At 48.9% G+C, this 23,946-nt stretch overlaps 1 protein-coding gene across 2 annotated transcripts in view; it reads left to right on the top strand.

The window, feature by feature from the left end:
* The window catches only part of ST8SIA5 (ST8 alpha-N-acetyl-neuraminide alpha-2,8-sialyltransferase 5), a 62,963-nt gene that overhangs the window by 14,916 nt on the left and 24,101 nt on the right, over positions 1–23,946 (top strand). Inside the window, exon 2 of one of the 2 annotated variants that reach the window (XM_024734694.1) lies at positions 12,132–12,239. The exons of the other annotated variant lie outside the window; for it this stretch is intronic. Within the exon in view, the coding sequence (XP_024590462.1) occupies positions 12,132–12,239 (108 nt within the window). The remainder of the gene's footprint in view (positions 1–12,131; positions 12,240–23,946) is intronic. 2 annotated transcript variants of the gene reach the window in all.

Below are 23,946 nucleotides of genomic sequence, written 5' to 3'. Positions count from 1 at the left end.
CACCGTACTCCAGTGTGACCTCATCTTAATTTAACTAATTACATCTGCAACAGCCCTATTTCCAAATAAGGTCACCCTGGGATTAGGACTTCAACATATGATATTTTTTGGTGGGGGCAGGGAGACACAATTCAACCCATAACAGCCAAAGGAACTAAGAGGAGGCAAGGCTGGGGCAGGAATGAAATGATTGGAGAAGTTTAGCTGGACTGGGTTCCACAGGTCTGGCCAACAGTGTGAGGTGCTAACCTCGGAGGCACCTGCACACGGAGAATCTGGGGGCTGCCATAGGATGGAGAAAATAGAATTAGTGGGCGCTCTAGAGAGAGAGAGTAGTTGGAATGAATGCTTGGATGAGTGTTTGAGTGAACCCTCCCCCATGTCCCCATCACTCCACTGCCGTCCAAGGAGGGAGGGGGCCCCCACTCCGCTCTCTGTGGTGTGCTGTTTGCGGCCTGAGTCCCGGAAGAAGCTGGAGGGCTGGTGTGCGCACCCGTATGGTACCCCATGCTCCTCCTGAAATCGGCCCCCCTCCTTGAAATAAATGTTGAGCAAAGATTTGACAAAGAGTAGCTGGAAGGGCTGTAACATTTTTGGATGGCTTCGGGTCCCCACTCTTTGGGTCTGGCCCTGGCAGTAGAGGTCTGGAACGCCAGGCAGCGGAGCAGGACTGTTTGGGAGTTGGCCAGGGGGGAGCCCAGCTTCTCTGTGACGCAGAGGCTGGGGTGGGGCGAGGTTGCCCCAGAGTTGTGCCTGGAGCTCATCTGGTTTCTCTCTCTGGACCCCTCCTATGACTGGTGCCCCCGTGTGCACCCTCCCCTCCCTTCACGTTGGCACTGGCTGTACTTGGACTCCCTGCGGGCCACTCCTTAGCCAGAGGCTTCCGCAGAACCATGGATGGCCTTGGCATCCAGGAGGCTCACCGACACCAAGGGCCTTTCAAGGAGGTCAGCCCTTTGCCACTTGCCCGCGGACCCCCACCCATGCCAGTGCCCACCACTTGCACCCAGCCTTCTTTCCCCTCTGGGGGTGGAGAGCATGGGGGTGTCAGCCTGGGGAGCGCCCCCCATTCCTGTCCTCAGGATGCTTCACCTGCAGCATCTTTTCTGTTGCCCCCAATGAAAGGCTCCACAGGCAAACCCTGGGGAATGAACGCACTTCCCTTTCCCCCTGAGGTTCTTCTTGGGGGTGATGTTACCGTCTGGGAAATAAAGTGAGTCACTAGTGAGTCAGGATGGAGACCGGGTGAGGGAGTACGTGGAACCTGGTAATTATGCCCATTAATCCCCCTGCAAAGGCTTCCCAGCTGGCAGGCACTTCTTCTCTGAGCTGGGTGGGGAGGGCCTGCACCTTCTCCGAGAGGGCCTTCCTGAGCACCCACCCCAGCTCCTTTGTGGACCTGGGGACAGCGGAGGACTGTGGGAGGGGAGGAGGGCAGTCTGCAAGCCCCGGAGGGGTTTGTCCAGAAGATGTCCAGAAGATGACATTGGTCACCTCCCTCCTAGATGGCTTTGAGGGGCCGCAGAAAGGTGGCACTGCTTCACCTGCCACCTGCCCTGGACCCCTTGCCAGCCCCAGAACGAGTCACTGGACTCACGCCTCAGGCCACTGCAGGTGCCAGTCCTCTTCTGGACCATTCTCTTCCCGATCCACCCGTTTCCTCATCACCTACTTCTTATCCTGCTCAGATGTCACCTTCTCAAGGAGAAGACCACCCTGTGTGGGATATCTCCTCACCCCAAACTCCTTACTCCCCTTGCCGCCCTTTATTTTTTCCTCAGCGCTTTTTACCGTTTGACACATTATGTGTTGTGTCTCCTGTTAGCTTATCTGTCTCCCTCTGGTCAAAATTAAGTGTCACTGGGGCAGGGCCTTTGCTAGTTTGTTCACTGTTGAACCCCAGCCTGGCATGGCTGTTCAACAAATATAGAATAATAAAATAATATATGTATATATATATATATATATATATCTAAACTGTATCCACCAGCTGGTGGGAAACCTAGTCTATCATTATTGAGGTGCCTTTCCTCCACCGCCCCACAGGATAGTGTGAAGGTCCTGGAGGCTTGTGTGGAACAAAACAGCTGGGGAGCTCCCCGGGCCATCCCTGCCTCAGCCAGTCCACTTCTGCTCCCTGGAGGCTTCTGGAACCCTGGGTCGAGCCTCCCAAAGTGCCCCAAGCAGCAGTCCTTTTGAGGCCCTGCTGTCCATTTAGAAGGCAACAATGGGGAGGAACTCCAGACCACCATCATGGGTTTTCTGGACTTGAGGAACTTCCTGCTCAGCCATGGTCCCACCCACCCATCCCCAGACCTGAAGGGCCTCCCACTGCCGTTGGCCTTGCACAGTTTCTTCGGTGAGCTGGGAAGCGTTCAGCCTCCACAACCCACATGGTCCTAAAGTAAGAGGTTGAAAAAGCCAAGCTACCTTCTTGGACTGGAGGAGGGAAAATACAAATGAATAGTTCAATAGGTTAGCCTCCCAGGAAAGTTAAGTACTGCTGTTTTGTGAATGATTTTCTTCTTCTATTATTCTTTGCGAATAGAGCCGACTCGAGGTTATCTTGTCATAACAGCAGCTCAGTAATTTGCATTCCTAATATACTCTTTGTCCAGTGGGAGGGAAAGGGCGGTTGCAGGCAGGGCTCAGGAGCTGCACACCCCTGGGCTTCCTCTGTGGGTGCCTTCTGTGATGATGAGGCCGTCTGTTGTGCAGGAGGCAAAGGCTGAGGGTCGCTGACCCAGCCCCCGAGATGGAAGACCCCAAGGTGTGCTGACTCCTGGCATAGGATCCCGCACTTTGGTGGCTGAACTGGGAGGCCAGTCTCCTCAATTCCATGCCTAGCTTTGCCTCCAGCTGGCTGAGAGGTAACTCCAACTCTCGGCCTCAGTTTCCTCAGCTGGGAAGGATGATACACACTCTGTCTCCCTCCTAGGACTAGCGGCAGCATCGAGTAAAAGGATATAAGTCAGGGGCCGTCACTGGGGGTCCCCAGGCTGCGTGCAGCCCTCAGCAGGGGGTATTTGGTCTGCACAGCATTTAAATTGGGAAATTAAAAATAAAAGTCTGGGTTTCCAGCATCTCTTGGAAGAATGAACAAAATGGCAACACAGGGCCTATCTTCTCATATGGCAGCAGCGGGCTGGGGCTCAGGACACCTACCCAGGCAGGGGTAGCATAAGAATCCCAGCTCCTTCTGCCTCTGCTTCACTCATTCACTTCATTCACTGTCTGCCTCCCGGGAGACTTGCCCACTCACTGGTGGAAGTGAAGCACAAGTATTGATGTACAGTTGGATTTTTATTGGATGTTTTATCCAAGGTGTGTTACAGGTGAAATGGCCCAAGGAGAGTGAAGATGATGATTGGTTAAGGGAGAGTAAGGGCATTATGGGACCATCCCCCGCTTTAGGGATCAATGTCAGGGAATGAGAGTGGCCCTTCTGACCAGCACGGGGTCCCTCAGGGGGCAAGGGCACCATGTTCTTGGTGGCCCACCAGCTTGAGACTAAGTTGACTCAAGGAAAAGAGGTGGATTTGGTTGCGTTCTTGGTCAAGGCCTGAGTCAAGAAGGGCTTTTAGCTCAACTGCTGCAGCCACTTCCGGCTGCTGATCCCTAGGTCCCGATCCTCACAGGGGCCTGGGCTCTCCTGATGATGCGGGGAGAGGACAGGGGCCACAGTCTGGGTGACCCACACAGCAGGTCACTGGCCCCTGAGGGGCTTGGGTGGCAGCAGTTACTCTGGAGAAAGGCATAAAACTCTCTGGAGCAGCTCCTCCTCTCAAATCTCAGCATGAAAAAACTTCCCCTGCTTGGTTTTCCCCATTTTCCCTTTCTGTGTGAATACCAGCTGTCCTCATCACCATCCCTCCTGTTTGTGCAACGTGAAAGAGTTACCAGAAGGCTTTTGCATCTGCTTTTTCTTACTTGAGAAAGTCCAAGCATCATCTACGAAGGACCTACTAAGTGCCTCCAAAGGTCTCTAAAGTTGTCTGCGATGATTGTTATTTATTATTATTACCATTATTATTGTATTGCTCTGAGTTTGCATTGTTTCTACTTTTTTACTGTGATTATAAAAATAATACATGTTTGTTTTAGAGCTTATGGAAAGGACAGAAAAGTATAAATAAGTGGGGAAAAAAATCCCTCATCATACCACATTCAGAGACATATTAGCTTTAGGGAATGTTTTCTCCTAGGCTCTCCTCTGAGCATTTTTTTTAAAGAAATGAACTTACACATATATTCTATTTATTTATTTATTTTTTACTTAAAGTTAATGATTTCCCTGCGCCGTTTAAAATGACTTCATAGATATGATGTTTTGGGGGCCACATGGCCACCTGTCATTTAGCACCACAGTTCCTTAGCCTTTCCCCAATGTTGGGCATTTAGGATGTTTCCTGATTAATAAAAGATTCCAGACAACTGTGTGTCTGGTTCGAAGCCCTCTGATCTGTCGACAAAAATTCAATTAACTATCAAGTTAAGAAGAAAAAAAGGGAATTTTATTTGAGCCAAACTGAAGATTATAACCAGGGAAGCAGATTCTAAGAAAGCTCTGGGAACTGTTCCACCTGATAGAAGTCGAAGACACAGTCATGTACGTTTTTTTGTGTTTTTTTTTTTTTGTTTTCTTTTGCTGTGTGCGGGCCTCTCACTGTTGTGGCCTCTCCCGTTGCGGAGCACAGGCTCTGGACGCGCAGGCTCAGCGGCCATGGCTCACGGGCCCAGCCGCTCCACGGCATGTGGGATCTTCCCGGACCGGGGCACGAACCCGTGTCCCCTGCATCGGCAGGTGGACTCTCAACCACTGCGCCACCAGGGAAGCCCAGTCATATATGCTTTTGAGACAAAGGTTTGTACATCAAAATGACATACTGGTATTTTACATAAAGTCCACGTAAACACATACAAAGCGAACAGCAAGTCACCATGACCGCCCACAGAAGTGGGAAAGAACACTGTTCTTTTAAGAAGTTACACTGCTAGCTTCAGCAGAAAGAAAAAAAAATTGATCTTTATGGTTGAGCAGGCGCTCCCATCTTTGAGGAGCTCTGCACCTTAATGCAGCTGTGCCCTGCACATTAGGGAGGGAGAAGGCCCAAACAAACACAGAGAGAGAATTTTATGTTTAATTTTTCTTGTCCTGCCTTAAAATATAAATTTTATTTCATCAGATCAAAGTTCAATCATTTCCCGAGGATCCTGGAAGGGTTATCGTTGGGACTGAAGGTATAAACATTCTTATACCCTTTGATACATATTCCCAAATTCTCTTCCTGAAAGGTGATTGACACCAATGACCAGCCCTAGGTATTAACATTACATGTATTTTGTCAACTTGATAGGTTAAAAAAAAAGAATTGCATAACTTTCATTTGCAAGTCTTTGGTTACCAGTGAGATTAAACCCACACCACAATTTTCCTTGATTTTGCATGTGTAAGATTCAAAAAGCACAAAAGGGTACGGATGTGGAAAGTAAGACTCCTTCTCACCTAGTCCTCCAACAGCTTTCTTGTCTTCTCTGGAAGAGAACACTGAGTTACATGCATTTAAGTTGTATGTTATTAGATTTAAGCTCTTACACATTTGTTAGAATTTATATATCTGCTTCTGTGGACTGTTTATATCCTTAGGTCGAGGTTTATTTCTCCCCTTTGACAGGCGAGGAAACTGAAGCTTCAAGAGGTGAAATGCCAGGAGTCACATAGTTAGCAAAAGCGGGTGAGCTCTGGGGGTATCTCTATCCGGGAATCTTTGGAGGCAGGAATGAGGCAGCTGCAGGCACGTGTGACTGGGAGGGAGCGCCTTCTCATCTAGGAATGTCTCCCTCATCAAATTGCTGCTGCCGCCTGAAATCCCACCAAAGGCTGGCCCGCAGCTGGGCCATTCCAGTGTCTGAGAACTGCCAGTTTCTGAGGTGAGCACTGCACATGGCACGTGGCCGAGCCCTGGCCCTGCCTCCTCTTCTCCGCTTTTCTGGTACCCTCACACCCCACCCTAGGCCATTTCAGGCCCCCTAGCCAGTTGCCCTTCAAATCCAGCCTCTCCCTGCCTGGGAGGGTGAGAGTTTAGAAACACCTCTGTGTCTATAACCCCTCTACCCACCCCAGGAGGGCTGGACCCAGTGAGCCATCTGGGGTGTGTCCCCCCACCCTACCTTGTTTCTTCCTCTTTCCTGGGACGTGAAAACCTCCTGCTCTAATTTTCCTCAAGAGGGACCCTGGAGAGGGTGGGATTCAGGATCCTGGAGTTCTAGAACCTAAAGGTACCCGAGTCAGCCCCTTTTCCCCACTCTGCTTGCTTAAGGGATCTTGGGTAAGACAATTTTACATCAGGTTTATATACACGTCTCTTCTCTAGAAAGGGCTACAAGCATGTAGGGACGACATGCAGAGAGGTAGGCAAAGGGGACCAGTGACTCGGCAGAATGTGTGGTGCCGAGCGACTTATGCTGACTGGGCCAGGGGGCTCAGGGAGGAGAAGACACTTCAGCTGGACTTTGAAGTTTGGGTGGGACTCAAGTAAGTGGGGGATGGGATGAGGGTGAGTGGGAATGCCAAGGGCAAAGGCGTGAGAGTTGAAATGCCATGGCGGGTCACGAGGCTGCAGGCAAAGCTGCAGGCAGCTGCTGGAAGGGCCCCTGAGTTGAGGGTTTGGAACTTGTCCTTTGGTGATGGGGATTCTTGGAAGGTTCTGGAACAGAGGAGGGGTGCTGCTGGCACGGTTCTCAGGGAGCCAGATCTGAGGGAGCATAGGAGTGCGAGAAGACTGGAGATGAGGCTCAGAGGTTGGTGCGCTCCCATCCTCTACTGACCTGGGGAGTGTAGAAATGACAGTGGCTTCAGTCTCCCCCTGCAGAGCCCGAGGAGGCACGGCCTTCCTTGGAGGTGGCTTGTGAGGACAGGATGCAGATGCCATTTCATCCGGAGGCACCCGGCCAGACTTTGCGTGATCTGGGCTGCAGGCCCAGTGCCCCACTGGGTTGGGCACTCAGCGCCTGGAGTCCTGGGCTCTGGCATCAGGGGTGCGATTTCCCAAGGAAACCCAAGTGCCCACAGTGCCCAGTGCCCTGCACCCCACGGATTCAGCCTGTTTTGGCTCAATGTCCCTGGTGATTCCGACATCTGAGGCGGCATTTCCTGACACTTGGCCCCAGGGCCTGCTGTATGCAAAGGCAGGTGGTGCAGTTACCCACACACTGTGAATGGAGCGCTATGGATGCACCACACCCCCGCCCCCATAAGCCATCTCCACTGGCCTCCTCCAGTGCTGAAGTCCCAGGTTAGAAGTCTGTGACGCTCAGTCTCCCATCAAAATGGGGGAGGGTCTCAGAGAATATTTAAGCAAGCTCCTTCATTTTACTATAGTCTATGGTTTGTTTTATATAAAAATATTATCACTAAATGATTGACGGCAAAGGCAGCAGCTCTAATACTTAAAATAATAATAATATACATTTATAAATAGTTAAAAATATTGGATAATGACAGATACTGTATGACATCACTTCTATGTGGAAGGTAAAAAATAAAACAAACTAGTGAATATAACAAAACAAAAATAGACTCACAGATATAGAGGACAAACTAGTGGTTACCAGTGGGGAGGGGATGAGAGGAGAGGCAAGATCGGGGTAGGGGATTAAGAGGTACAAACTGTTATGTTTAAAATAAGCTACAAGGGTATATTGTACAACACAGGGAATACAGCCAATATTTTATAATAATTGTAAATGGAATATAACCTTTAAAAATGGCGAATCACTATGTTGTACATCAACTATACTTCAATAAAATCTTTTTGCAGAACACTGGATATTAGAAAAGTCGTGTGTGTGTGTGTGTGTGTGTGTGTGTGTGTGTAAAAAGCAGGGGACAAAAGGGGAGGAAGAAGCAAGGGCCTTGGGATCAGACATGGACTTGAATACTTTCTCTGCTCCTTCCAGGTTCTGGGAAGAATATGTGCCGTGTGGCTTGTGGGATCTTAGCTCCCCGACCAGGGATCGAACCTGGGGCCCCAGCCGTAAAAGCACAAAGTCCTAACCACTGGACTGCCAGGAATTCCCTGGAACATATATTTTTTAACTCACTGCCATACATCTTAGTAACACTTCATAATTTTTGGAAGATATTATCAATGGAGGTAATGCCACTCTCATGGGCACTTTTGTCTGTTTTTAAATTGCTTCTCCAATGTATAATTTTGTCTTTTGCCCTGAAACTCCCCCTGGTAGTTGACTCTGGGAAGCCTGGGCTGCTTTTGCTACCCTCCGACGGCTGCAGGAATTACTGCCATGAGAGTCAGGGGTTAACAGACATGACTGTGGGTTACACAGCAGGAGACCTAGCAAGCTGGGCTGTCGTCAGCGACAACAGAGTAAAGCTGAGCCTCAGAGACAACAGAGTAAAGCTGAGCCTCAGTGAGCCTATCACATATTTCATAATCAGAAAGTCTAGACCGGAGCTATTTGAATTTTAACAGTCACAGAACTTTTAAGTAAGTACAAGGTGTGAAGTGGCACCCTAAGCTTTTCGGTGCTCAGGGCCTTAAAATATCTGAATCCAGTCTTGAATAACTCAGTTTAAATAATTCTTTACATGTCGGATTTCCCCAGGTTTAAGGCAATGTTTAATGTTAGTTTCACCAGCAAGGTGCAAAGATTTCTCGAGGCTGCCACAGCCCAGGAAGTTCCCTGCACCGACTCCAAGTCCTGTTAGTGATTTCAGTTCTGCGCTTTAGTTTTTAAAAATTATTTTAACACATTTTTATCATGAACAAATTGAGGAGAAGATGGAGAACAATGTGACAAACAACCATGTAGTCACAACTGTGAATTATCAATGTTAACAAATGTTAACATTCTGCCCTGTGTGTTTCAAATCTTTTCCTCTCTTTTAAAATAAATTAGACATAAAAAGCAGAGCACCCTTTGTAGCACTTGATTGCTAATATTTTTTATCTTGTTTGCTAATATTTTCATGTGTGTTTGTGTAATCACCGGAGCTGTAGGGTAAGCATTGAGAAAACAAGAGTTTGCTTACCTTGGGGTCCTGACCCAGGCCCCGGCACAGTTGCTGGCGCAGAGTAGATGCTCAATAGATTTTTGTTGAATGAATGAATGAGTGAATAAAGCTTCTTTTTCCTTGTTATCCTCCTTCATATCTCCACGTACCCTTTCCTCACTGGTGTTTCGCTGGTTAATAATGGACAATTCTTACACTTAGCTCAGGAATAGAATTCAAATTACTGTGTAAAATATGTTGGTTTTGAAACTTACACAATCAGGTTTTTTGGAGATAAATTAGAAGATGTTGCTAAACTGAAAGAAGGAATAAACCTGAATCCTCCTTTCAAAGATAACCAGCTTTATGGTTTAAAAGCCTACAAAAATGGGATCATTAATGCATATCCCCTTTTATAACTTGCATTTTTCACTGAATTTATTATACACACCTTTCTGTGTCATAGTTCCTGCTAAATATTGTAATAATTGATGTCTTCTTAGTAGTCTGTCACTTCTACGACCCTGGGAGGACGGTCTTGTGAAGGGACATCCGGGTCTCACAGGGGCCAGTTTGGGCAGGAGAGCGAGGGTGCTTCTGGCTCACCCCTCGTGCACTCGGTGGACACGAGTCTCTCTGGCCGGACTCTCTCTAAGGAGCCTGTGAGTTTCCTAGCTGAGTGCTGGGCTGGGAATTGCTTGAATATGCTTGTGAACCAGCTAATTTTCAAAATCGCAGGTGGAAATACTACTGTTTTCTTGGCCTATAGACAGTCTGGTACAAGCTTTTAGGAATAAAAGTGTTTACAGTCAGAAAGCCAGAAAGTGCTGGGTTTAAACCTTAGGTTGGCCACTTGTTAGCCTTGTGGCCTTGGGCAAGTTACTAAACCTCCCTGAGCTGCACATGTCATCACCTATAAGTGCAGAAAATGGGACTTGCCACATTAGCCTGTTGCTGGAATAGAGATAATGTATGTGAAGGGCCTGGTTCACTGTAGGTGCTCAGTAAATGTTTTCCTTCCTGATAAACCAAACCCAAATTCTCTCTAAGAAATATCTTGCAATATTACCTCGAAATATCTCTTTGAAAGGAAACATAACAGATACATAAATAAAGTTATTTATATTATAGGTGTTTATAATATATTTATAAATGCATATAAGATAGATTTACATATTATACGTATATAATATTTATATTATGAATAGATAAATATACAAAGAACTTGAGCCAGAACCAAGTGGAGCGCTGCTGTTCCCTGAACACTAAGAACTGGATGGGCATTTTGCTGTGGCTTCGGGCTCTGTCCTGTGAGTTGTGCCTATTCCTCTCCCGGGCCAGCTCCGCTCTGCCGAGGAGGCTGGAGAGTGTGAGAAGAGAATCGGAGTCACTTGGCAAAATCATCGATTGAGCACCTCATGTGTGTAGCCTTCTGCTCACGGGGCCCCAAGGGCGTCCTCCGCCCAGCGTCTGGCTGGAAATGGGGCAGACTCGCAGGCGGGAGGTGACCTGGCCTTGCCATTGAGGACACAGCTCAGCCCTATAAAATTTTCGGTCAAGAACTTTGGAGACATCGAGACAGTTCTCCCGACTTGAAAGATGGGAATAGAGGCCTAGAGAGATGTAGAGACTTCACTGAGGTCACTCAGCTCATTAGTGCTGATCCGGGTGGACCAGAGCCCAGCTTCAACCACTGTCGCTGCCCCATTTCCCTTAGTGTAGAGACTTTATTAGAGGGCTTTATTTTTAGGGGTTTAACTGTTTTATTTTTGCTTGCTTTATTCTCTACTTAAAAGTTAAAGTTTACCCCACGTACCAGGGTCTTTAATGGGACTTTAAAATTCACATTTAAGGGCAAGCCAGTCTCTAGAAGGTGCACTGAAGCTCCGTGTTGCGGGCAGTGGTTCTTAACAGGGTTGATTGTCTCAACAGGGGACACTTGGCGACGTCTGGAGACAGTTTTGGTCATCACAGAAGGAGGGTGGAGGATGAGGACCTGCTGGCCTCAGAGAGTAGAGAACAGGGGTGCTGCTCACCAGAGGATCACAGGACAGTCCCACAGCAAGGACTGCGCAGCCCCAAATGCCAGCAGTGCCAGATTGATGGGGCGGCGGCAGCCCTTTCCTCTGTAGCCTTCTCTTTTGACTTGGTCAGGTTCCCTCCGGGAAACCCATCCATGCCCAGACCTTTGGGGGCAGGTGGCTGGGACCGGGCGTGCTCAGTAAGCTGACTTCCAGGTCAGCCCAGCTGTTTTTAGCCTAGTATCTCGGTATATGAAGAGTGCCGTCTGCAGGGTGGGCAGGCAGAAGGCCCGGACTGCTTGGGCTTAAGGCAGGGGACTTGGGTGTGTGGAGGTGGGGAGTGTTTAACGCTCTTTATAAACCTGAAGCAACTCTTCTGCAGGGGGCTCATGGCCCCGGTGGTGCCATGAATGCCCGAGCCTTCCCACATCCTGCACGGAGAATAGATTTACTTCTTACAGGCGGTCAGGGCTCCACTGTCTCTGGCCTAAGGCAATTTACCCATCTGCTTTGCATCTTCCAAAATGTTGTCGCTGGCCCCTGCTACTCCTCTCCGTCCATGCTCACGCCCTTGTTTAATGCCTTTGCTGTCCTTTCAGTCAGGTTGGGGGAGGGAGTGAAGAGAACCATGTGTGTTGAGTCCATCATCTTAAACCAGGAGGTGTGTCCTTATGAGTTGGAAAACTAGATTTCATTAAAAGCTTTGCCATGTGTGGGGCCTCTGGGGAAGGCAAAGAGCTGGCGAGCTGGAGCTCTTCTGGTGTGAGTCTCTGGAGGCGGAATTGAAGGGCGCACGAGATGGGGTAGGGGAGCTCTGCGACCTTGATCTCGCTAAGCCTCAGGTTCCCTGCGTGTATAATGTGTAACCCTGCCCTGCCCGTAAAGGTGAAGTAAGGGCACGGATGTAGACGAGCAGAGAACACCGTAAAGGGCTATGATTTATTACTGTCATCCTCCTGGGTGGACATCCCTCTCATCTCCACTAGGCGTGATCAAGGCGAGGTGTCACGTGGCACACGCCAGAATGTGACTGTCTGGTGATGGGCTTACCCAGCACGTGAGCGTGAGTACCGACTGCCTCGTTCTCTTGCCAGAGGTCTCCAGTTTGGTTGGCAGAGTGGTGACCAGCTGGCCAATTGGACGGGGCTCTTTAATGTCATGGACGACCCAGCAGTGCAGAGTGGCAGTGACTCCAGCTCCAGGTACAGACCCCGGCGAACGACCAGGGAAGCTCATCCCAGGGTGACCCTGCATCCCCTGCCCCATGGCCTACCCCCCAGGGCTGCCCTCAGGGAAGAAGCAGTCTCAGCACAGTGGCCCAGAGCTCACTTTGGGATCCTGCCTTGTCTGCTTTGACAGGAGGGGTGAGGGCTAGAATCCAGCCAGAACAAAGCAGGGACTCCTGGGCCCCTCTCTTTTGGGGTGGGGGCTGGGATGGGGGCTGGAGAGGGAGTCTGGGTCTCCAGCCTCCATTTGAGATGGGGGCAACATTCCACCCCTGCTGCAAGGCTTCCGGATACCAGGCCACGGGTGTGTGTAGGTTTGTGGGGGATGAAATCAGGGTGGGTGAGTGTCGTGGGCTCCCTGTTCCTCTGCAATCCCACTGGACAGGCCATCCCTACTCTGCCCATCTGTGAGGCTGACCTTGGCTGGGGAAGAATGTTTTCATCAAGATACGATGCTGAGGGCTTCCCTGGTGGCATAGTGGTTGAGAATCCGCCTGCCAATGCAGGGGACACGGGTTGGAGCCCTGGTCCGGGAAGACCCCACATGCTGTGGAGCAACTAAGCCCGTGCGCCCCAACTACTGAGCCTGTGCTCTAGAGCCCGTGAGCCACAACTACTGAGCCTGCGTGCCGCAACTACTGAAACCCACGTGCCTAGAGCCCGTGCTCCGCAACAAGAGAAGCCACTGCAATGAGAAGCCTGCGCACTGCAACGAAGAGTAACCCCCGCTCGCCACAACTAGAGAAAGCCCGCACGCAACAACGAAGACCCAACACAGCCAAAAATAAATAAATAAAATAAATAAATTTATTAAAAAAAAAATACGATGCTGAGAATTGACATTCTACCACCATGTGGTTATTTCTTCTTGATCGGCTGTAGTGTTTGGAGTTAAATAAGTCATTAAGGGCACTCTGTATATTCCGGAGTAGGAATTCAGAAACTATTTGTAGAATGAATGAAAATGGAATATTCCCAGGCAGGGCACACTCATTGCGGGGGGCAGGGGGGAGCATTGCGGGGAATTTTTCTGATAAGACGGGATGCTCTCTCTGCTTGGAGCTGGGTGTGGCTGGAACTTCCCAGCTAAGGGTTTCCTGGGGCTAAGTGGTTTGTTTCCTTAATTTTTGCATTTATAAGTATGGGCTAACTTTCAGATCAGTTTACCTGGGAAAGAGGCCTGAGTTTTCACTGCTGTTAATTTTGACACCAAAACATCAAATCGATCCTGCAGAGGAGAAGTAGTATGTTTCTCAGGGACCTCAATACATCTGATTTTGTTCAATGCTGTGAAAAAGAAAAGGTGTGGCTCCAGTGTCAGAAGCTGTTTGGGAAGGTGTCCACAGACAGGCCTTGGGCTGTGGTGGGTGGCCTCAGGCCGTGGCCTGGGATCAAGGGCTTATTCTGGCCTTTTAGGAGCCCAGTTCTTTCCACATATGCGTGGTGGGAGCCCTGGCCAGCCGCTTGGCCCCTGGGATGTCACCCAGTGAGAGTGACAAGTCCAGAGTTGTCTGTTCCTTATGTTGAGCCTCCAGTGTTGGTCCTTCTGCTGTGTGACCCGCCCACACAGGTGGGGGGTGGTCTAGATAAGTCTTCAGGTGTCTCCCTGGGAAGGGCTCCTTGAAGGGCTCACCGAGAGGTTTTGGCTAGAAGGTGCTAACAAATTGAGCAAGACAGAGCAGGCCCCTGGAGGCCATTCTGGGCAGATGTCCTGGGCAGGGGCTGCATGAATTCTAACTTTTCCTCCTGCCAGCGGCTTTGTTCTCTCTGCCCTTTTCCTGCAGTCTTGTCTCTAATTTCTCTACCTATCTCACCCCACCTAGTCTCTCCTCTCCCTTTCTTCCTGTCACCCGTTCTTTGTCCACTTTTCTTTCTCAGCCCCTGTGTTCTGCCTCTCTCCTCCTCCCTCTCATCTCCCTTCCCCTTTATCCTCTCTCCCTCTCTCAGCAACTCAGGCCAGCCTTCCCTTCCCTGTCTCCTGGGGTCCCTCAGGGCCAGAGACACCTCTGGCATCTGTCAGGTGCCCTTTATTCAACATTGTTACCAATTGAGTTGATTTCCTTCCAGAGAGCCGCCATTTGACCAAGAGCTCCCTTAGCCACTGAATAAATGTGATGGCCACACATTCCAAGTTCTTCTGGGACACTTCCAACTCGTATCCCAATTTCCAGTTGACCCCCAAACTCCCCACATATGTGAGAAAACATGGTATGTATTTCACACGTGTAGAAAATAATGGTTAATGTAAGTAGAACTGACCTGTATGTTGGTGATTCTTTTCTCTGGCGTGGGAACAGCTTCTGCCTTCTTTAAAATGGGCAGGACAGCTCCTGGCAGCAGACGTGCAGGGCTTGGGGGAGGACCTAATGACACCGTGAAAAGGGCTCTGCAGAGTGAAAGTGCATCATCCCAGCGGACAGCTCTCCGTGCCTGCAATACGGGATGAGCTTTGTGGTATTGTGGTATTGTTCACGTACTGAATAATTCGGCGTATGCCGTATTTTGCTATACGTAGCTGTGTGGTATGTTGAAGCGTGGCACACCTGATGTCATTTTTTATTAACACTGTTGGAAGGGAAGTCAGGAGGTACCATTTATAACAGAGGATAAAGAGGGGCAAAAAAAGCAGTGACTCATAAATTGAATACTCAACCAGGAGCCACAAGAAGGAGCAGGTCCAAATGATGTGTCTGGAGCACTCCGAACAGGACCGCAAAGGAAATCCAGGCCAGATGGTGCTCATAAAGGCTGTGGCCAGGTCTTCACTTTGGACATGAGCTGGGGAAGTCCAGACCCAACTGGAAAGTGTATGAGTTACAAAATATACATTGACATATGGCTTTATTGATTTCAAGTCTAGATCTAAAAGCATCCAATAAGCATCCCTGGGAGAACTGCTTTAGTGAACAGATAGGAATAATTGTTAATCAGCCAATGCTTCTATTTAAGTGGGTGCTTTGAACAAGCAGGAAGGTCTTTGAAGACAGCTCTCATCATGTTCAAATTATGTGTTTATGTTTCTGTCTCCCAACCTAGACAGTGATTGTGCTTCTCCATCTTTGAATTTTTAGCACCCAGCATGGCACAGGCTCAACAAATGTTAATTGAATAAAAGAATGCATTAAGCAAGAACATAGTAAAGACTTTTGTTAAGAACGCAAACTTCAATGTCAGTGCCCTGGAATTCTCCCTTAGAGATTTATTCTTTTGGATTAAACCTTGTCTTCTGGCACTGTCTTTGAAAATTAATCCCTGGGGAAGGGAAACACTTTGGAATCAAAAACTCATTCATAGTTTGGAATGACCAGAGAATTTTTTCTCTTGAGAAGAGCAGGTAGTAAGGAAGTCTGAGAGTTCTGGGTGGCAGGGTGGGAAAGGGGAAACTGATAGTGGAGGAGGGGTATGTAGGAAAATAGAAGGCAATGAAGGCAGATGATGTACTTTTGCAATAACTGACTGAGAACTACACCCCCCCAAACCACCCCCACCACGGCGCATGGTGATTCTGGAAAGGGTAGATAGGGGAGGGGAAGGGGAGGGAGGGCACTTGTCCTGTCAGCCCACTGCTTTGACCTCTCCAGCCTGGCCAGCTGCCTGCAAGACCAGTGACCATCTGGAGGGCAAGGGGAGGCACAGCAGCCGTCTGTCCTGCAAAGTGCATAGGCAGCGTTGCCTCCGCTGCCTCAGGACATCCCAAGGAAAGGTCCCCCAGTCACAAGGGCTGAGGGCAGCTGAGGCAGGAGTCCCCAAGGGGCTGACTCACAGCCTGGCTTGTAGCCACAGCTCAAAAGGCTTCACTCAGCTTCTGCCAAATAGATCCTGTTCCATATCCCAGCCCTTGTCCTCCTGCCAGGATCCACCTCCCACTAGGCCTCCTCCTTGAAGCCTTCCCTGATAGCCCCTTTCACTCTAAGATGCGTCTGCACAGAGGGCTATTTCTATCATTACGCAGGCAGAGAACTCTCCAGCTAGTGCACACGAACCACTCTGTGTTTGCTTGGGCATTCCCCAGACCTCGAGGAGCCTCCTACCCTGGGGAACTGGGCTGGACTGCCTGTGCATGCAACTTCAGGGCCCTCCGGACACGATAGCTTCAGACACAGCCCACAGGCGGCCTGGCTGGCTGGCCTCCTCAGCCCCTCCTCCCAGGGTGCACACAGCCTTGGCCCCCTGGTCCGAGATGGTTGGCAGGAGATGGCTTGCAAAGACAGCTCAAGGAACACCTCTCTCTGAGGTCTAGGGCAGAGCTGGCCCAGACTGTCGCCCGCCCAAGCTGTCTGTTCCCGGGACAGCGTTTTCCCTGTGCTGCTGGGCTTCTGACTGGGGTGCTGGGGACTTTCTACAGAGGAAGGTGGCACCAGCCACAGGAGTAAAGGGCAGGCCCCAAACTGGTGACACAAAAGCCTCTTCGCTCTGTAGAACAGCAGACCGAGTAAGTGTCAAGGCTAGAGCTTCTCTCTCTGGGTCAAGGTCTGTGTTGTGCCTAGCATCTACTGTGCAGTATGGGGTGTGGAATCGTCATATTTCAGAGCTGGAAGGAACTAGACTGAATTCAATTTAGCACTTTGTTATGCTCTATTGAATTGCTCCCTAATTGTTTCAAGACAGTGTATAATTAAGGAATAAATTGTGCGATACAAGTGCTCCAGGAGCCTAGTGTAGAAGTCAGAGGCGCTTCCATGGAGGGGCTAGACTTGGCTTGGATGTGGATGGGTGATGCCTGTGGTCCAGTGCTACCGGGGGCTGGCTGTGTGCCAGGCATGGTGCTGGGCGCCTGACACGTATTACTGCAGTTAATCCTCACACTCAGAGCTTTGAGGTGGGTACTGTCATTGCCCCCATTTTACAGAGGAGGAACTGAGTCCCCACTTCCAGGTGTGGTGGGTGGTGCAGCTGGAGCACACCCCATGCAGTGTGACTCTGAGTCCTATCACTAGTGGGCCATGCACGATGGAGGGATTCTTCTTTCTGGGCTGTGGACAGACATCCAAGGTTGAGTTGGGTTGGGTCCCCTCGTTTCTCCTTGCCAAGTCCTCTCAGACCGCCTATTCCTGCCCTCAGCTCCTGGCTCTTAGACTGGACTAAAATGGCCATATTGATCTAAGTAGGTGATTACATGCATATCTTCTTCGACTATTGTCATTAGCACTAGAGGCAAGACAATCTTTAGGGTCTTTCATCCCTTCCTCTCCTCCTTCCCACTTTTTTTTTTTTTTTTTGCGGTACGCGGGCCTCTCACTGTTGTGGCCTCTCCCGTTGCGGAGCACAGGCTCCGGACGCGCAGGCTCAGCGGCCATGGCTCACGGGCCCAGCCACTCCGCGGCATGTGGGATCTTCCCGGACCGGGGTACAAACCCGTGTCCCCCACATCGGCAGGCGGACTCCCAACCACTGCGCCACCAGGGAAGCCCCAAAGGGGAGCTTCTTAGGGCTCCCTGGTCTGGCCCAGAAAATAAGGCTGCCATGTATGTACTCTTGCAGGGAATGTGCTAGATATTGGATCTGGGGCCCTGCAGAGCTGCTGGCTGGGGAGGAGGAGTGTCAGCATGAGGCTTTGCCCCTGACCCTCCCCCTAACCTGTGCCAGGAATAACGCTCCACTGAGGTTCACGATGGAAGCAGATTAATCGCAATACAATCAAGGGTTGCGCTCAGAGCGTCAGGCTATGTAGCTTTCAGTTCTGATTTCTCAAAATAGCTCTGGGGATTCCTGTGGACAAATGAAGAGACACTGGTCCAGAGAGGGCCCTGGTCCACGCAGGGGTCTGAGTCAGGTCCCTCCACCACCCAGGAGGGTCAGTGTGTCCTGGCAGCTGTGACCTGCGATTGTTAACAGCTAAGCCCTTCTTGCCTCTCCCTGCACCTAGCTGAGAAGACACTCCAGTCCTTTGTGTGTCAGGCTGTAATTTTTAGACTTTGATTTCTGTGTGTTTGCCCTCACGGTTAGTATAGTATCTCAAGATGGCAGCTGTTCTGCTCTAAAATAGCACTGAGCTCACTGAAGGGCTGTCGGCCTTGGGAAGGGGAGGGGGCTGCTTACTGAGAAGCTCTCAAATGACCGTGGCTTATGGCAGTCAGGGAGACGGGCTGCACTGAGGTGACTAAGGACATGGGTTCTGGGCTCTTGAAAGTGTGAGGTTCCTTTTTTAGTGCCTCCATCCACTGGCTGAATGACCCTGGGCAAGTTACTTTACCTCTTGTAGCCTGAGTCTCTGGTGTAAACCGGGGCAGTAATGCCTGCCTTTTAGGGCTGTTGGGAGGATTAAGTGAGGCCAAGTTAAGGATCTAGTATCAGGCTACCACATACAGTTGTGCCAGGTGGGCACTGCACAAAAGTATCTAGCCAAGTGGAGTTGCAATCCAGCTCACTCTCATTTGACAAGCCATGTGCCTGGCATGTGGAGAAAAAGGTGCTTTTTCCTAATTCACACAGAGGTGCCATACCCACACTGTTCCTACCCAGTGTGGGATAAATAAACCACTCTGTGGTTCTCTGAGACTCTGCACCAGGCTTGACAGGGGCCCAGGGGTTCAGATTGCTGAGCTGGGGCAGCTTCCCTATTCCTGGGGCTGGTGGAGGTCCAAGAGGTGTGCTCTTGCATGACACAAGGACTGCCCTGGGCTCCTGTTTTCTTCAACAGCATTAGTATCCAGGGATGAAGCGGCGTATTAGATAGAAAGCTGAATGCGTGGGCTTCATCTTGTACCAGCCAGTGGCTGCTGGGTCTCAAAGTACTGTGGCCCCTAAGGAAGGTCCCACGGTCCTGAAGGAGCTCTGGAGGTGGGATCAGGTGAACAGGGGAGCCCTCTGTGGGGCAGGCTCATGTGGAGGGGCTGGGAGGAATGACAGAGCCAGACTCTGCACACTGGATCCTGGGCATGCTGAAACGAGGCCTCCTCAGCCTTCCAAGCGGGAGCCCAAGCCTGCGTGGGAGGAGGGGAACCAATATTCAGAACCGTTGCGGTCACGTCTTCATTTGTCTTCTCGCTTAGTAGGGGCCCTCGCCTGCTGATCCGGCAGCAGCGCTGCCCAGCTATGCCCCCCACACTCCTGAGGGCACAGAGACGGGGGCAGGATGGATGCAGCGTGGCACCAGCATTGGACTTGGCTGCCAGAAGCCAAGTGGCATCTGAGATGAGCTGGGCTCCTGATCTGAGCGGCTGGGACTATTTATACCTGTGAGGTGCCCGAATGTGGTGCCAGCGTCCCCTCCCCTTTGAGTGGGTAGAGATCGTCTTTCCAGAATTGAAAGAAGAGACAGCGACTAACTCACCTTGAGAGGCTAATGGAGTCGAGGAAGTTGGAGAAACTGTTGCTCTCAGTCTTATAGCAGCTCAAGGGAAAGCTGGAGATACTTAGAGAGAGATCCATGATTTAAAGGGGCCTTTCTTTAGTGGTTTACAGTAGTAAGAGAAAACTTATAAAAATATAGAAAAGTGTTTTTTGAATCATTCATAATCCCATTACTCAGAGAAACCTACTATTTTTTTTTAAACATCTTTATTGGAGTATAATTGCTTTACAATGGTGTGTTAGTTTCTGCTTATAACAAAGTGAATCAGCTATACATACACATATATCCCCATATCTCCTCCCTCTTGGGTCTCCCTCCCTCCCTCCCTATCCCACCCCTCTAGGTGGTCACAAAGCACTGAGCTGATCTCCCTGTGCTATGTGGCTGCTTCCCACTAGCTATTTTACATTTGGTAGTATATATTAGTCCATGCCACTCTCTCACTTCGTCCCAGCTTACCCTTCCCCCTCCCTGTGTCCTCAAGTCTATTCTCTACATCTGTGTCTTTATTCCTGTCCTGACCCTACGTTCTTCAGAACCTTTTTTTTTTTTTTTAGATTCCGTATATATGTGTTAGCATACGGTATTTGTTTTTCTCCTTCTGACTTACTTCACTCTGTACGATAGTCTCTAGGTCCATCCACCTCACTACAAATAACTCAATTTCATTTCTTTTATGGCTGAGTAATATTCCATTGTATATATGTGCCACATCTTCTTTATCCATTCATCTGTTGATAGACACTTGGGTTGCATCCATGTCCTGGCTATTATAAATAGAGCTACAGTGAACATTGTGGTACATGACTCTTTTTGAATTATGGGAGAAACGTACTATTAATATCTTGTTGCAGTCCTTCCCTTTTCCCATGTGTTCACGTATGTATATATAATTCGTTTTGGAGATCATAGTTTTGTAACTTGCCTTTTTCACTCAACATTATCATGAGCATCTTCCCATTACACACAAAAGCTGAAGCATCATTTTTGATGTCTGCATCATGGTCAGTATCCAGACCAAAAAGGGATTTCTATGGCTTCCTCCAGAATGCCGTCCTTGGGCCTCCTGTCAGAAGCAGAATCGAGGGGTGAGCCGTGTGGCAATGCTTCTTGCAGTCTTATTTCCTCAAGTCATTCGTCTTTAAAGAGTGAGATGGAGCAGCACAACCTCCCCAAAGCAAAGCACAGATATGCTGGAGAAAGAAGCAAGGGCTATTAGCTCCATTTTTCAGATGGAAAACTAGGCTTTAGACCCAGGCCTGGAGTGATTTTGATGACGTGGTTGAGGTACCACATGGAGTGTTTTCGGAGTACCTGGGATTTGTTATCATCACGTGTGGTAAGACACACAGACGTGGAAATGACTGTCATGAAGGAAGAGGTTTTTATACTTACAGATCTCTAGAAACAGGAAGCACACCATGCCATGTAGGACCACACAGGAAGCACCAGGGTCGGTCAAGAAGCAGGAGGAGTGAAGGGGAAAAGTGGGCAAGAGCCATATAGGCAAAGCCTATATGGAAGGAATGGATGCAACAGGGTATGCAGACTTAAGATTGGCTAGTGTGAATAATTTCAGTGGGCTCTGGGGCAGAGGGCTGTCTCTAGCTGTTTGGCAGCTGGCCTTGGGGTGATCAGGGCAGAGGGATAAGTGGCCCTAAGTGTGAGAGGAGGAGGTGGTGGTGGTGGTGGAGTATAAGCTCTGGATTGCTTGGTTTGTGTATGATAGGTGTGCTCATGGGCTGTTTACCATCTCTAGGAATTGACTCGTTCTAGGAGAGGCAGTCTCTCCAGGGCCAGCAAGGCCCCGGATGTCAAAGCATCAGAAACACATAGTTAATCTGTGGAGTCTGCAGCAGAGATGGGTGATCAGGGACATCCCCACGTCCAAGCAGAATTCAGCATGGGCTTTATCCTCAGGGTGGTAGGGGAGAGGTTTACTAACAGCAGCAGAAGGAGGATGGCAGCCAGTCCAGATGGTGGAGAACTTCCTGAGTTATTCATCTCTGACTCAGCTCTGCCATCAACTAGCTGAGGGACTGTAAGCATGTCTCTGACTCCCTGGGCATCCACTGGCAGCTCTGGTCCTTTAACGGCAGGAGAAAGGGAAAGAAGGGAAATGGACATGCCTTGGGCACTTCCTGTGTGCCAGGTACTGTACTAGTGCTTTCTCTGAAATTCTCATCAGTATCTCCTCTCAGCCCTGTCACAAGTGTACTGCATTTTTAATGCTGATTTTGCAAATGAAGAAACTAAGGCTCAGGAAAGTGATGGGCCTAAGGTGGCTAATGAGAGGCAGAAGGATGTGAACCTTATTCCGAAATCCTCTCCACCTGATAGCCACTAAACACACCACACAAGACCATTTGGAATCATTGAACTGCCTAGTGATGTGCATGAGTGATGTTGGGGATTCAGGAAAAAGGAAGACTGAGTGGAGGCTGGCAGAGGTAAGGCCAGGATGGCCTTGTGAAGGCAGCGGAGGGGCTGGCTGATCAAAGGGAGGTGCTGCTTGGTTTTAACTTCCTTTGAGGGTTTCTTTCTCCTGTTTGTGGATCATTAATTCATAGTATTGTTCTGGCTTGGTTAGTAAGTGGGAAAAACTGAGGGAAACTTGGGGATTGTATTTAAGCGCTGGGTGGGACTTTAGATACCACCTCTTTCAGATTATTTTTAGGAGGAGAAAAAAGAGGCCCAGAGAGGGGAAGTGATTTACCCAAAGCCACACAGCTGGTTTAGAGGCATATCCTAGATGTGTCTGCAAGTGTCCCAACTCCCTGAGAATGCTAGGATAAGCCTCCTCTCAATAATCTCCTGCGTCATTATAATCTGGAGCTTTTCTTAGTAGCATCCTGAGATCATGGCTTCAGATGACCCAGTGGATTCCAAAGGGCTTTGTGTCACTGGCTCTGGTTGCAAATGATGATCTTTGTGATAAGACACCAGACCTCACTTACTGTTATGTGACTGGAAAAATGACATGAGTTGGAGCCAAGGTCATGGACTTTTTTGTAGCCCCAGGCTGACACCTTGTTCTTAGTTGCAGATAACAGAATCCATTTTAGCTAAAGCAGAAAGGGATTTATTAAGGGTAGAGATAGCACAGAATCATTGGGAAAGCTGAAGAAAGACTCTAGGCTAGCTTCCAGGAATGTCTCTGCAGACTGCATTGTGAAATTGGGCCACCGTGGAAGCTGCTGCCTCTGATATAATCGCAAAGGTGCTGCCACCACTACAATTTCCAAGAGCCATGCCACCTCTGCCACATTCTGCACCAGCAAAACAATACATTGAGCTTTGTTATTCTTCTAGAACATGGCTCTGACTCAGTCTCATGCTCCTGATTGTTGAACCTCAATTGCTTCAAGGACCCTAGCTACAAGGGAGTCTGGGAAATGTAGTTTTTAGCTTTCTTGTCTCTATAGTACAAAAGGTGCAGAGATACCAAAGACAAAGTCCCTGTGTTTGAGATACTCCTCATTTGGAAGGGGAAATAGATATATAAACAGACTATTATGATACAATGATATCTGCTCCAATTAGGGGCAAATGTATAGAGGGACCCTGAGAGTGAGCATTAGGAAAGGCTTCCCAGAAGTGGGGGCATTTGAGCTGGGTACTGAAGGATCAATATGAGTTTGCCAGGTGAGAAAGACAGAGAAAGGAGTTGTAAAACACAAGGGAAACAGAGAAAGGAGAGTGTGATCTTTTGGGGATCCTCAGTGCCTAGTTCTTATGAAATCTGCTTAAATTCTTTTAAGACATGAGAGAAAGGAGAGGATTTATTTTGTATAAATAGGAGCCAATTTGTTGTATAAAATATTTTAATATTCTAAAATATTATTTAAAATTTCTTAAATATATAATTATAATATTTTAAAAATTATTAAATCACATTAAAATGAAAGAACAAATATTTACAAATATAATAGTTTTAAAGTGTTAAATATTAAATTGTATTTTTAAATTATTTAAAATACCGATATTTTAAAAAGAAGCCAATTTACTGGATAAATGTCTCAATATTTCTAAAGCAGCACAGACATAAGTTTGTCTACATAAGTTAGTGAGAATATATGTGAAATACCTGCTACCACATTTTGGGAGGTTTGTGGGAAATGCTCAAGGACTGACTTTGTTTTAAATCCTTGGTTGTGGCTTGCAGTGCCCAGCAGCAGTCTTCAGGTGCGGCTATGGGAGGCCAGAGGGCACTTTCCAGGGGATACCAGCTGTCCTCGTAAGTGGGTGGACAAGAGCAGTCTTGAGTGTATGCACTGGTTCACAACGCAGCTTTGCCACCTGCCACCCACACGACTCTGGCAAGTGAGTTAACTCCCAGAGCCTCCTTGTGATACCCACTTTCCTGGTGGGCTAGTGATAAAGATTGAA

The sequence above is a fragment of the Neophocaena asiaeorientalis genome, unplaced genomic scaffold (assembly GCF_003031525.2).
Source record: "Neophocaena asiaeorientalis asiaeorientalis breed wild unplaced genomic scaffold, Neophocaena_asiaeorientalis_V1.1 scaffold322, whole genome shotgun sequence".
NCBI lineage: Eukaryota > Metazoa > Chordata > Mammalia > Artiodactyla > Phocoenidae > Neophocaena > Neophocaena asiaeorientalis.
Note: the sequence above shows the minus strand (reverse complement) of the source record. Positions and strands in the feature narration are given on the sequence as shown.